Source organism: Antechinus flavipes, chromosome 4 (assembly GCF_016432865.1).
Source record: "Antechinus flavipes isolate AdamAnt ecotype Samford, QLD, Australia chromosome 4, AdamAnt_v2, whole genome shotgun sequence".
Lineage (NCBI taxonomy): Eukaryota > Metazoa > Chordata > Mammalia > Dasyuromorphia > Dasyuridae > Antechinus > Antechinus flavipes.
The window spans coordinates 477,940,224-477,955,113 of NC_067401.1; the positions used below are offsets into that span (position 1 = coordinate 477,940,224).

The 14,890-nt window shown below is 45.2% G+C and overlaps 1 protein-coding gene across 1 annotated transcript in view; it reads right to left on the reverse strand.

The window, feature by feature from the left end:
• Positions 1 to 2,744: 2,744 nt before the first annotated feature.
• Positions 2,745 to 14,890, reverse strand: part of CMPK1 (cytidine/uridine monophosphate kinase 1) — a 28,031-nt gene continuing 15,885 nt past the window's right edge. The window contains exons 2-6 of the mRNA XM_051999761.1: positions 10,668 to 10,814; positions 7,746 to 7,898; positions 6,308 to 6,384; positions 5,701 to 5,797; positions 2,745 to 3,810 (exon numbers count right to left, since the gene is read on the reverse strand). Coding sequence (XP_051855721.1) covers positions 3,769 to 3,810; positions 5,701 to 5,797; positions 6,308 to 6,384; positions 7,746 to 7,898; positions 10,668 to 10,814 — 516 coding nt within the window. The 3' untranslated portion in view covers positions 2,745 to 3,768. The remainder of the gene's footprint in view (positions 3,811 to 5,700; positions 5,798 to 6,307; positions 6,385 to 7,745; positions 7,899 to 10,667; positions 10,815 to 14,890) is intronic.

Genomic DNA, 14,890 nt, shown 5'->3' on the forward strand with positions numbered 1-14,890 from the left:
GTTAAACTGAGAAATTCAATAAAGTATTCCTCCCAGACAGCTAGGTAGTACATTGGCTTGAACTTGGAAGCAGAGGAAGAATTTTGGAAGCATTGGACCTTAAGTCAAATCTGGCTTCAGGCACTCAGTAGCTCTGTCACCAGTCAAGTCATTCAACCTCTGCTTGCCTCAGCTTCCTCATCTGCAAAATGGGACTGTTGTGACCATGAGATCTTAGTTACTTTGCAAACCTTAAAGCACTTTGTAAATGCTGTTATTTATTATTAGCGTTATTTCACTTTAGGTGGCTGCCTTAAACTGTGAAAGTCAAACCAAGGCATGTCTTGACTGGACAAATGACATTCATTTTGGGAAAAGGGCTAAAAGGGGAAGGGAGAGGAAATCAATGAGAGTAAAGAGCCTAGGATGGTTTTCTGGGAGGACCAAGGTGCCTTTGACACAAAGGGAGAGTTTGGGGGGGAAGGGGATGGGTTGAAAGGGAAAGAATGATTTGTTTGAGATGTTATTACTCTTCAAAAGCTTCCTGGATGATTAGAAAGAGGTGACTCTTTCCTTTCCGGCCTTACTGGGGTATGTCCCTCTGGCAGCTAGCATCCCTTTGTTCCCCATCCTAAAACCCACCAATTTCAGCATTGAACAGCACTTAGGCTTTCTGTTAGTCAAGGCTCCCCATTCTGCCCTATGTGTCTCACCACACCAGTGTGGGGGCCGGTGGCAGACTGAACATCCCTGGAGGGCGCGAGCGCGCCTGTAGGACTCTATGGAATGCCTGCCACAACATCCCGTGCAGTTTTATAAACACTTCAAGATGCTCTTTCTCAGTCATCTTCCTTGGACGCTTCCTCGTGGAGAGGGATGTGCCCTGGGCTCCAGGACCGGAAAGACCTTGGGTACAAGCTTCATGGCAGGCCCGGTGCCAGCCAGCATCCAAGACCCAGTCTGACAAAGTCTGGCACAATGCTTCTCCTGAAAGTCAATTTTTAGCCAAAGCAACTCATGGAAACCCATGTATCCATTAAAGCCAGGAGAAGGCTGTGTACTGGGGCACCCCCACTGATAACATTTTTAAAAATCCCAGGCCCTCTAAAGCATCAAGACTAACATAAGCAGGTACTGGGCTAGGCACTAAAGGTACAAGATGGGGGGAAGGGGAGAAGTGAAACCTGGTGCACCCATTTTTATTCTAAAAGACAAGGGACCACATCTTTGAGGGGCTGGTACTGACCCAAGCTTGGGAGGAGGCTTTTGATTCTACGTCTGCTTGGAGAACAGTGGCCTGAGCAAACGGGACACAGAGATATCAGCCAACCCACCAAAGGACCTAAGTAGGAGGGCTCCAAGCCCACTAAAACCACGCCATCCCCTAAAACATCACCTGATGCCAGTTTCCCCTGGAGAGAAAACCAAGGATGGTGGGGCAGGTACCAGAGCAGGTTCTTTGTGCCAACTGTTCTTCCCAGGGCACTGTGCAGAAGTCTTGTGGACACTCCTCTCAGGGGTACATATGGGGATAGTGGCTAATTAGAATCACCGTCACAGAACATCAGAATGGAAAGACCCTTAGAAATCCTCTGATCCCATCTATACTCCTCATTTTAACAATAGGGAAACAGAGAAGCCATGACTGGCCCATGGCTCCCAGAGCTTCAAGTAGCAAGGGTCAGGACTAGAACCCAGGTCCCTTGTCTCCTAATCCTGTCTCCACAAAAGACCAAGGCTTAACTTGGATCCTTCAGCTTCATTCTCAAAACAGAAATCAGCAAAAGCAACAGGACATCTTTACTGATATCATCATTTAAATGATTGATACTCTTTAACATCACCAGACAGAAATAACAATCATAAGCTAGTCTGTCAATAATTAACATTTATTAAGCACCTACTAAGGCAAGCACTGTGCTAAGAGCTGTTAAAAAACAAACAAACAAAAAGATTCCAAAATGAGGAAACTTTCAAACCCACAAGAACTTCACGGTGACTGTATCTTTAACAAAAGGAATGACCAGACCAGCAAAGTCAGATGTAGTTCCCCCAGTGCCAACATGTTTTTCTACTTACAAACAAACAAAAGAACAACCATCCCATTTCACCATTTCTGGGTTTCAGCTTGAGAAGCCACCAAGAGATATCTGACAGAAAGAAATAAGGCACCTCTTCTCAGCAGCCCGAGCAGAACACTCAGGAAAGGCGCATTTCCCACCCCACCCCCACCCCCTCTCCCTTTCCAGCAAGGGGGGCTAACGGTGGGTGGGCAGAAGTCTCTACAAGTTCCCTTTCATTTGAGCAGGTACTGGGACCCCATGAAGGCCCTTCCATATCAGCTGGACTAATTCAGCAGAGAACAGCTTCTTCCACTATCTCCCTCCTAGAATCCAAGATAATTAATCTTCCCCCCCGTTTTTTTTTGGTGGGGTGAAATACTTCACAGCATTGGCAGATGGGGGCGAGGAGAGGGAAGAGGTGGGGGTGGAAGGACTGGGGTGGGGGAGATAGACTGGGCTTTCTATCAGCTGGAAAATTAATTTGAAAGAAGCAACTTTCCTACCTTGCTGAAACTTCGAGGTTCCTTAAAATTCTAAAGGAAAATAGCTGTAGAATTTGCCTCCTTCCCATGGACTGGGGAGGAACAGGGTGCTTTCTGCACTTCCTGGTGAAAGGACTGAGCAAGTATGCTTATTAAATCAGAAATGATGCCATCCATCAACCGAACTGACTGAATAAAAACATCTGAAGATAGAATTAAATACCTGTAAGATGTATTTATTTGTTTCCTTGAACAAACAAAAGTGCAATTATTGGAAAAAATCCTTTAAAACAATTAACTATGAAAAAAATGAACCTACCAAGAAAACATAACAAATTTAAAATTTCACCTTTGAGAGAATTTCCCCCCTTAACTGATATCAGTCTTTATTATCATCCTGAAGATCCCAAATCTCTTTAAGTGTTCTAAAAAATCAAACTGTTGAAAAATCTCCTTTTCCCTTATTCCCAGCAGGAGTCACTGGCAAGCAATTCTGCCGATGTTCCATTGCACCAAGAGGAGGTAGGCTGAGTCAGTCTGAAGAGACCAGTTTCCCCTACCACCACCACAAAAGCCTTAGGTTATGACTGAATCAAGACGACCTGAAGTCCAGGAACCCCAAGCATGACCCTCTCTCCCACTACTCACTGCTAAGAGGTAAAGAGAACCAGATTTCTTATGGTCAGTTAAATAAGAAACATGAAAACAACCCCAGGTCCTTGTTTTCTCAATTCATTTACCAAAAAAATAAAATAAATAAACTGAGCAAACAGTGACTCCATGAAAAGATTCCTGACATTTGGTCCACGGATCCATAGCAGGTGGCAACTGCTTTTTAACTTGTTGCTTGGAAAAAGCAATTAGGGACCGTCCTGTCGCTACAGAGTGGTTCTGAACATGAAGAGCAAGCCTGGCTCCTGGAGGCAAGAGTGGGAAAGGAGAGGAGGGAGGGAGAGGAGGAGGGAAAGGAAGACAGGGGAGAGGTGAGCTCTTAATGAGGAGCCTGCTGAGAGCTTTCCTTGCTGGGTGCAAGCCTTGATTACTACTAAGCAAGGCCCTGAAGTTATTGTCTACTAGAGTCATGTACAAAGAGCATTGTAAAAAAAAAATTTTTCCACTTAATTACTATCTATTTTCCAGTCATCCATCCAGACATAATGACAAAAAGATTAAAACTTCTTTAAACAAAGGGACTGTAGTAGCAGCTATTGAAGCAAGGGTCAAGCATGATCTGTGAAGTGAAATTAGCCTTCTTTGTCAAAAATCTTCAAGACGTCTCCAAACACCTGAAAGAAGAAAGCAAAATGTCACTGGAAGATTCGAGAGTGAAGGCGGGCCTTAAGAATCACGTGATGTTCTAGCAGAGTCTGTCAACCTTTAAGAGGAAGAACCAGAGTAAGGAGGACCATCCTTCTGGGCCCTGAAGGCAGCTCTGGGGACTTCTCAGACCTTCTGGGACATAGGCCTTCCTGGCTTGGATGCCTTCTCTGTTCCCCACCCGATCCTCGGAATCTGTGCCTGGGGACCCCTGCACATTCCAGGGCCACAGTTTTCCTTTGGTTCCTGAGAGGCCTTTATCAGTGTCTTCTAGTGGACTTCGCATGATGTGACAGCCATTAACTATGTACTTTGGTAACCACTTCTGTGTGTATTTACAAGCCATGCCAAAGCCAGACAGCCATTCACGGAGAGTAAAGCTGCCCCATCGCAGGCGGGTCCTTAGTGTCTAACGGGCAGTAAAGATCGGAATACTATAGAACGCGTGCAGTCCTGCTAGACAGTGAGAGCTCTTGGACCCGTGACAGAATCGGGGAGCCCAAGTGAGCTCAGAACTGCAGGGGTGAGAACTGCAGATGCGCAAACACCAATGTGCCCTGAGATCGAGGGGTCACTGCTAGTCTCCTCACTCTACAGATGAAATGAGAAGCTAAAACGGAGATACTTTCTAAGACACACAGCTAAGCCAGTGGCCACCCGAGTGAAGCCCCATCTCCAGATAACTGAAGAGCACCACGCGCGGGACACCATCAGGACAGACGTTCCTCCCGGCCTTGTGACTGTAGCACCCTGCAGAGCCTGGGGGTCGGAGCGTGTCCTGTATTAGCCTGGTCACTCAAGCTCTCTCTGTGCCTCAGCTTGCTCTTCTGTGTGGCAGGGATGCTAATACATACTTTGGCTGCCTTACAAGGTTGCTGTGTGACCAAATGAGACGGCGTAGACAAAGCCCTTGACAAACCCCTAAATGCCACAAAAATCAGCAGTACTTTAACGGTTCATCTAGAGCCCACAGCCACCCTGGTCGCTTGTTTTCTGGTCTTTCAGCTGGTTTGTGCAGGTATGTGGTGAATCAGTCCCACATACTAAGAATTCCACAGTCAGCACCAGCAGAAAGGTGGCTGATCAAGCTTTGCGTCCTACTTCTCCATGTACTGGAGGTTTACAGTGAAGGTTGCTGTGAATTAGGAGAGCTACAAATAGGCTGGCCTATATATAACTTGTGTCTCTCTATAAAGAGAGAAGCCTAGGACCTCTAGCAATGTTCAAATTAGGTCACCTTCTCTGCTCCTCCCTAGGCCTCATCTCCCTGACCTGGCCTCTTTCCAGGACAAATGGGCAGCGCCAAAGAGACAGCTAACAGAGCCAGAAGGGTCTAAGGAGGAGGGGAGTGGGTACAGGGAGCACTGCCAGAAGCCCCTCGGAGGCTCTGATGGCCCCTAGGCCGCAGCCTGGAGATCACCAGTTTGAGAAAAAAGGAGGACAGGAGGATGAAGCGAAGAATCATGGGAACTGTGTTCTCTCCACTAAGTGGGGCCCGGCAACAGACACAGATGGCTTGGGGCTTCTAAACTATATGGCTAACCCACCCACGCTACAAGAGTTTTTTCACGAGTCTATGCAGACTCATAGTTTCCAAAATATCCATCTTCCTAAGCTTAGGAAAAAAGGGTTAAAGTTAATAATAAATCACATACTTCTCATAAAGAGTAAGTCTTAAGTTATAAAGCCCATTCTAGACAGAGAGAAGGTCTATTTTTACCCAATTGCCAATGATTTGAAACATACTAATCCTTCAAATACTTCTTCCTCTCCCGCCCAGCCCGGGAGACATCGACCACACTGCGGCTGAAATAATTTCCCCTTTTCAAAGGGGAGTGGGAGCGGTATTGGATACTTACCTCATCAACGGATTTAGAGGCGTCTACCTTCCTGACTTTCCCCATCTCCTCATAGAGGTCAATAATAGGCTTAGTGCACTGCAGATAGGTCTGAATTCTGTAACATAGAAAACAGGACTGGATTTTATGCTAAAAAGTTATCCTTCCTTTCACCGGCATGTTTGAGGGAGGCTCAGTGGACTAATCCCTATGAGGACTGTCGCATCCTAATTATGACCCTGCCACTGGACATTCTCAGACAATGCATCAACCTCTCGAGGCCAGGCTCCTTTTCTCTTGGGGCCTCTGAACAAAATGAGCATGAAATCTGGCAGCTCTGGTGAGGCTGAGAGCACCCCCAGGATGACAGCAGGGAGCACCCCAGGATGACGGCTGAGTACCCCCAGGATGACGTCTGGGAGCACCCCCAGGATGATGTCTGCGAGCACCCCCAGAATGACAGCTGAAAGTCCCCCCACGATGACAGTTGAAAGCCCCCCAGGATGACAGCTGAGACCCCCCCCAGGATGATGGCTGAGAGGCCCCCAGGATGATGACTGAGAATCCCCCCAGAATAATGGCTGAGTGGTCCACTCAAGATGGATGGGGGGTAGGCATACAACAGTACCTCTTTCCAAGGCTTTCCCGGTTGTCATCGCTTCTCCCACTACTCTTGCCTCTCTCAAGACAGCGCTCGATGCAGATCTGCTCGAGGAATGTGGGAACAATTACTAGACAGAGATCCCAAACCTGTCAATTCTTTAAACCTGAACAACTTAAAGGAAGCAGAGGAGGAAAAAACAGAAAAAAAAAAAAAACCCAAAACACAAGACTCCCTGCCCAGAGCTCCAAGTGTCTTATTCATTAATCAACAAGCAAAGCCTTTGACGTTGAAGCATGTGGTTCAATTTATATAAACGAGGTTAAACAAGTCCAGAGCACCCTAAGAATCCATTCATGACTCAGTTTTTCCTAGGTATTCTTTTACAAACCGCAATAAAAAGAAGATCTATATGAATGTGGCTCCTCCAGGACATGTTATTAACCTATTAGGTATGAATTACATGCCTCCGTTTGGGTTCCATTTTGGCATACTTGTCAATAACACCATAAATATCCCAATAGTTAATCACCAACATATATGCACTTAAATAAATAAAACTTCTCTCGTTAATAACAAACAAACATTCCTTCATTATGAAGCTGTGGTAACATTCTAGTGCTGACTTTGAAGAATAAGTGAAAACAGATTGGTTTGGGGTTAGAAGAAGGGGGTGTATTTTCAAATAATGCAAAGTCTCTAGTGATTCTCTGTTACCACAAACAAGGGCACACTTGTCCTTGTATCTAAATACACATCCCATGCAGTTTTTAAGGGACCATTTCCAATCCTCAGCTTATCCAGCTATTGACATGAACTAAACTAAACAAACTTCATATAAGAACAACTGTGAAGTGGAACTAAGTATCTTAGTTAAATAATTCCTAGAAATCCAGGTATTTAAATTCAAAATCACACACACACATATTTCCAAAATATATTTCCAAAAGCATTCTACGTTGCCTGGGGAAGGAAAAAAATCGCTTGTCTCCCATATTTATGGATGGAGTCATCTTTAGGAGAAGAGCCTCAGAAAATCCTGAATGCTTTAGCTAGTTGGCAAAGTCTCTTTAATGTCCCAGGAATTTTCATTTCTTTGTTTCCCCTACATAAAATAAAACTAGCTCTGAGCTCAGTGCTTGCTAAAGCAAGGGTAGTCCAGCTTGATGGCTCAACCTGGCCTTTTGTGTCGATTCCCATAAAAAATAACTAGGCCTTGATCACTGTGAAAAGAAAGGAAATTCTATATCTACAAGGTCAACAGCCCCGCTGCCAATGTCAAAGTGTTTTCATATTCATAAACAAGACATAGAGCTACTCTCTTTCCGGGGTGAATTCACTGCCATTGGCATGCCCTGCGAGTGTTGGCTGAAGGCACAGGTGAAAGCCATCGGGTGGTCTTCTGCTACTGAAGGCCAATACCTGACAACCCAGGTAAGCATGAGAGGGTTAAGATGTTCATTACCTCATTATCACAGTCAAAAAACAGAATGAAAGCTACATCTGCTTTCCCATCCATGGTCTTGTTCCACCCTTGGAGGTTGTCCTGATTTCGTGGAAACCCATCAATCAAGAACTTATTCTTCTGAGCATTGGTCTCCATTGTTCGATCCATTTCCTAGGAGACAAAAGAAAAGGTGTGTGTGGCTCATTAATGGAAAGTTACAACAAGGAGGAAGCAAAAGAAAAGCTGCTTAGGAAAAGAAGTACCTACCAACGTCTTTCCTAAAGCCAATGGGAACCCTACAGAAAACCCTTCCTCTTCCTCTCCCTTAACTGAGACACATGCAAAGACCATCATCACTCCAAGGTCTGTTTCCCATTTATGCCAAATTAAAATTCATGCTTTACTTTTCTCCCATTGTGGTCTAAATTCCCACAGAGGGGACCAGTCACTATTGCTATTTATAATGTATGCAGGCAAAACCCCTCAGAAAGGAGAGAGCCGGGTGGGGAATAGAAAGAGCACTGAATTCAGTCATAAGACTCAGGTTCAGCCATTTAGAACAAATCCGCTCATGGCCACATCACAACCATTGGGTTCCCATGTCCTTCAGCTATAAAAACAAAGAACTTAGACAAAGTGGATTCCATTAGACCCTCAGGAGTCTTGCTAAAAAGCACAAAGTAAATATAAATGTGCAACTGAGTAACCATGATATCTCACCGATTCCTTCATCTTCCATTACAGCCCTATTCTGATGGTTCACTCTGGAGGCCCGATTCTGCAGGGCCGATTGAGCCTTAGGCAGTGCTAGCAGTGATCCGGTTCTGGCAGGGCCCACCAGGCCTCTCTATTGCCCAAAGGCCGGATTCGTTAAGCTCAGAGAGGTTTGTGGCCTGATTGCCAAAGGAATGGGAGATGGGACTCTTGATAAAGAAAATTACAGGGAGGAGACTGACTTACTTTCCTCCCTTGCCCTGAATGTTTCCTTCCCAGGAGTCTCAACCACAAGGTGGCACTATTAGTCTGGAGGACTAACTAGGTCTAGAAGAAGGCAGGAGGGGGGTGGATGTTCATGGAAGAGGGAAGGAAAGTTGTTTTGAATGGCTATAAGTCCTCTGTGGTGTGTTTTTAATTCTTTCTGAAGTGAGAAATAAAGACTGTCCTGTATCTGCAAGATGCTGTTAACCTGAGTGCTTGTAAAGGAACACAGGGTCCTTGCACTGGACCTGCACAGTGCAAACAGCTCACGTAGCACTGGAGGAAAATGATCTAGCTTGTTTCTCAACCGTGGGAGTCCCTCTAGCTACTGGAGCCACGTGAATTTATTCCTCCTCTCACCAAGCAGCCGGACTGAAAAACCCAAAAGAATTCTTGCCCTTTCCTATAGAATTTTGGTTTAAAGAACTTGGTATAGTCTAAGAAATCTCTCCATCTCACTGTCTTTTCTGGGGCCAGATCTAGGACTGCATTGATAGAGGAAACTCCTGAGGAGGAACATGCCTTTGATCCCTATCAATTGGCACTCGTTCTGCGATTTATAGTTTTGAGACAGTCACCTGGAGTCCTAAGAGCTTCAGGTGAGGTCACCTAGCCGTTACAGATCAAAGGTCCTTCCTGTCTCTAAGAGGAGCAGGCCAGGAACTCCTGACACAACATCCCACCAATCTCTGGGAAGGAGGAGGCTCCAGGAAGGTTTTACAGGGACCTAAGACAGGTCCCTCAGTTATCATTCTCTAGTCAAGGTCTCCAGTTCATCTTTGATTCTTTCTTCTCTCTGGCTAATCTGCCTGTTCCCTTTACAGGTTCTCATAGTGCAATCAGCACTATTATAGCATTAACCCAGAGGCACACTATTTGAATGTTGGAAGCGATCTTAAAGACCTCTAGACCATAATACGTTATTGGTGGAATTGGCAATTGAACCAACCATTCTGGAGAGCAATTTGGAACTAAGCCCAAAGAACTACAAAATTGTGCATACTCTTTGGTTCAACAATAACTACTAGGTGTAAGTCCCAAAGAGGTTTAAAAAAATAAAGAGGGAAAAGGATCTTCTTTTACAAAAATATTTAAAGCAGCTCATTTTGATTATTGAAAATCAAGGGAATGCCAATCAATTGAGGAATGGTTGAACAAACTGTGATATATGATGTGATGGAATATTATTGTGCTATAAGAAATGACAGACAAGAAGATTTCTGGAAAATTTAAACAGACTTACACGAACTGATACAAAACGAAGCAAATAAGATCAGGAGAATATTGTAAACATCAACACATCAAAACATCCAATCCTGGAATCGAAGTTAACTTTTTGAAGCCAGGTGCAAGACTTTACATTTACTGCTACTGAGTTTCATCTTTCTTACATTCAGCCCAAACCTTCAGCTGAGAGTTGTCAAGCACTTGGCCAAGACACAAGTGAGAGCTCTCACTTAGGTTATTATTGGCCATTATTATACTATATTACAGTAACAAGGGTTTTCCACTTTCTTCTGTAAATAAGTGACCTGTTGCGTGAAAGGCAATTAGGACGGCTGTGGATAGTTTACCATTCTCCACCATATAGCAATTTTTCTCTCTCCCTCCTTTCACTCTTTCCTTTTTCCTTGGTAATATTTTTCCTTCTTTCCTATAATTGTGTTCCTTTTATTCCTCTTGGGAAAAATCCTGCTTTACAAACCACAGATGTACACATACACACATACACACAGAAGGAGACTGGTCACATGTAAGGACCTAATGTAGACAATCCCTAATTTAATAGACTATTTCTTCCCCTTTCATTCTCTACTGCCACAAACTCTCCACAATGTGGTCACTGCCCATAAGACAGAAACACAACCCCACCATGTTTTCTTTAAAATTGTTCAAGTAAAAGACGGATTTAATTTCTTGGTTGTCTGTTGGAATGAATTAGTCATCATTCACACTCCTTACCCTTTTTAGCAAGCTGATGGTTATCTCAACTGGCACAATCTCTCCTTCTCTTATGTACTTCTCAATGAGCTCGCCATACTGAGAATCTGGCTTATTCCTCTCGTCACGAAGAAGGTCTCCCGCAGAAAGGTGTGTGTAGCCATATTTCTGAAAGTCACAACACAGACATATGAAAAACATCACACATACGATCCAGTCTTCACTAGGATCCGAATTTAGATAGAGCTTTTTACCATTCACATATCATAGACTCTCAAGGATAAAAATATTATTATTGATTCACATTCCTACAGAGCTAACTTTGATAACATATACATATATATGGGGAGAGGGAAGAGAGGAAGGGAGAGAGAGGAAGGGGAGAAGAGATGGAGGTGGAGAGAAGAAAACAGAGACAGAGGCAGTGTGGCGTAGTGGTGAGAGCACCGGTGTGGAACCAGAGGTCCTGGCTTTGAACCTTGGCCACCTGGGCCCTTTGTCCTGCTCTGGCACCTTTGGGACTACTTCCCAAGCTGCACCATGAGGAGGCTGGCTTAGGTGGACACTGGTGCCCTTTCATCTCTGACTAGATGGATCCTAAGAACCCAACACCAAGTTCTTCGGGGACTCCAAAGTCTCTTTGGGGGTGAGGTGCTGTTTCCTTCCTGAAGTTCTCCTCGATGCTGCCATAACTTCCACTGCCTAACCTTCACCCGCCCCTGGCAGCCCTTCTTCCCATGCCCTACCAAGGGTAAAGGAGATCCCATGGGGGTGGGGGGGGGGGGGATCTTCCTAATTCAATGTGAGGACAGGGACCCTGCCCCAAACTCACCAGCACCCCCAGCACAAAGCTTGCCCACAAGGCCCTAGTGCCTATTAATAAATAAATCTGCAGTAGAAGGAAGGAGCAAGAACCTGATCTAGCAGCTCACAAGCGCTTTCTTCCTCCAATTCCCCCACTGGAGACTCCCATGACACACCCCCATACACATACAAATACCTACTACCATCCCCCACCCCCACCCGTGATGCAGAACAGGGAAATGGCCTTTGTAAACAGAAATAAGTCACCCTAACCTAAGGAGGGCCCCTCTGTCACCAGGTAACTGTCACTAATCCAAGTCAGTGCATACTTATGTCATGAGCAAGGAGTCCCCCGAAGCTGCCCTCTCCAAAGTGAATGAGGAGCTCCAGAGACCTTTCCTCCGGCCCATTCTCGGCAGCCTCTGCCCCTGCGGTCCCTCCCTCCTCCCTGATGCTCTCCTCTCTCTAGGTTCTGGGGCACCCCTCTCTCCTGGTCCTCCTCTCGCACTAACTGCCCCTTCTCTGACTCCCTTCCAGATCAGGCCCTCTAACCACAGTGTCCCTCAGGCTCTGTCCTGGGCCCCTTCTCTTCTCCCTCCACTACACTTGATCTTGCTGCTCCCATGGCTTTAATGACCACCTGGGCTGATGATTCAGCTCTTCAGCTCTGAATCCCCAACTGTCTCCCAGACATCCTGATCCCTAGGCCCGACAGACATCTCAAATCCAAAATATCAAAAATGAGACTCGGTCTCTTCTCCCCCCCAACTCTCTCCCCGCCCCTCCCCAGCTGTCACTTTCACCTTCATGGCAGAGCCCGCACCCTCATGGTTCGGGAGTCCTCCTGGACTCCTCAGGACCTCATCCCCAGCCCACATCCCAGTCATTGCCAAGGCCTGTTGAGTTCACCTTTGAGTAAAATGGGAAACTGAGGACTTCTCAGAATAACAACCTTAGGTAATTCAAGACTCAGCACGGAGGGTCTGTTTAATTATTAAGGCTCTGGGAGATAAGCAAAGATTTACTCTTCCAGCAGAAAATACTTGAGATAATCCCTTTTGACCCTTGCTCAACTGCTTTGAAGAAAAAAAAAATCTGACCAATTGTTTAATGGCAAGAGACATCGGAAAAGTCTCCAAAATGGCTCTCTCTATCTGTTAATTGATTACTTACCTGAAGTAAAACAGACCAATGTTTAACCCCTCTGGCTTAATTGAGTATTAAACTTTGAAGCAAAAAAGACCCCTTTTTCATAATAACATTTTGAAACATTTTTTGGCTTAACCAAGATCCTGGTACCACAAAAAGCCCACCTGTATTCCAAAGACAAATAAAGAATAAAGGAGGAGTTTGCCAATGATTTTTAGATTAAGAGGAGATGGGTGGGCAAAAAGTTTCTGTAAAACCTTGACTATATAACTATGTTCCTTACTACTGTAAAACTGGCTTTCCCTGCTCCAGACTTTCTGGTGAAGGGACTGGCTGCTTGTCCCAAAATGAAGACGGCAGGAGACAAAAGACAGAACATTAGGGAAAGTCCTAGCTCTTTCTGTAGGGTCTCTGGGCTTGCTTCCTCAAAACAAGTGATTTACATCTAAATAATTTAGAAATTTCTTGCTCCCAACACCTCCGCCTCCCCCCCCAAAAAAAAGCCTTTAAGCAGCAGGCTGGCTGCTTCTGAAGTTGTCCTTCAAGCAAACAATCCACCAATGGGTAAGGCTGTCGTGCCCCTGTTATCAAAGATCTCTGACACTCCCTGTTCAATATAACTTGTGGACTCCGACATTTTATGCTCCATTCCAATCCACGTCAGCCCCAGTTTCCTCATCTGTAAAAGGCTGAGAGCTATACCTATGGTATTTACCTAATGGAGATGTTCTGAGGCTCAAGAGCAATAAGCTCTAGAAAGTGCTTTGCAAACCTTAACAGGCAGGCAGTAAGCACGGATGTCAGGGCCAGACCCCGGGGACACAAACCCTAGGGGACAATGGGGGATAAGGTGCACGCCAGGAGGGCCTCCTCCTTTTCTGAGGGCCTGCTGCCACTGGTCCTTCCCAATTTAAGTCCAGAGGCTGGAATAGCGCCAGCAGCATCCTCCCAACCTCCCCCTGTGCCTTTGGGAACGACTCTCCGACATCCTGCCCATTTGGGTCCCAGATCCCCGGGAAGCTTCTCCCAACTGTTTGGGACTCAGCTGCTTTCACTCTCAGGGCACACAACTTCCTTCTTTTGAAAGCATTTCACAACCAGGAGCAGCTACTGTCCACGTCACTTTCCGGGAGCTCCACTGTTTCCCGTGTTTGTTCTGGCGCTGTCTCGGCACGGTCCCTGCCGGCCTGCTGCTGGGCCTAGGGTAATGTCGCCCAAATGAAGACACAAGCATTATCCAGCAGCAGCCAAAGTCCCCACCCAAGAAGACTCGCTCCATAATGTTCTGCTGTGCATGCAACATATACATTAGGAAGCCCAGCTAGTAATTTAGAAATTAGTGCATCTGGGGCTGCTTCCTGACATTGGAGGGCTGAGATTGCCAAACCGGGGCCGGCACTAAAGTGGGTTTTAGCAATTATGTTCTTGTTTGGTTGGGATTTTCTTTAGGAAGAGAAAGAGCGGCGAGTTATAGAGGTATAGAGTGGTCTCTAAAAATAGAAGCTGCATCATGTAAGAAGCAAAAATAAGTTTCTCTGACAAGCCCCAGAATTTAACTCACTGTCAGGATGACCTGAAATATTTACTGCGCACGGGTCAAACCCACAGAATGATCTTTCTACCCATGAACACTTCTTTCTGTATTCCATTTCTAAAGCTCCTTTATTTGAGAGTCACCCACTAGCAATTACATTTTACAATTTATTTTTCTTGTGTTTTACCTCTCAAGGAACTGAAGTCTTTGCTGAAGTTTCCCCAATTCCAAAGTGTGGACGGTTTGTTTTCTAATACATCACTGGTACAGCAGCAATTATGATATTTATCATGATAAGCAGTTTAACTAGCACTTAATGCTTTCAAAAAAGCATTCCATCACAATCAAGTGCCAAAGCAAATTTTGAGAAAAGCAAGAATGGAAATTATGGAGCCTTCACCCAAACATTTTCCCATTCCCCAAGCTCTTGGCAACTGAAAACAAGACGTTAACAGCGGCCTCAACAGCAGGACACAAAACCACAACAGGTTATAAACTACAGGAATGAAAATTCCAGCCTTTCTCTTCAACTTCCAGCAGGAAAGGAATCAACTCAATACGTTTTATGTTGCTGGCCACCGCCTCGATCTTCACTTTCCGATTCCTTGTTATTCAATTACAATAAAACCTGATCATCGTTTTATATATTACTCTCATAGTCTGAGGTTTAAAAAAAAAAAAAAGACACGGCACTCTTTATTTCGTGGTCTCATGTTGACAATGTCATGACATCAGCTGTTCTGGATCATCTCCCTCT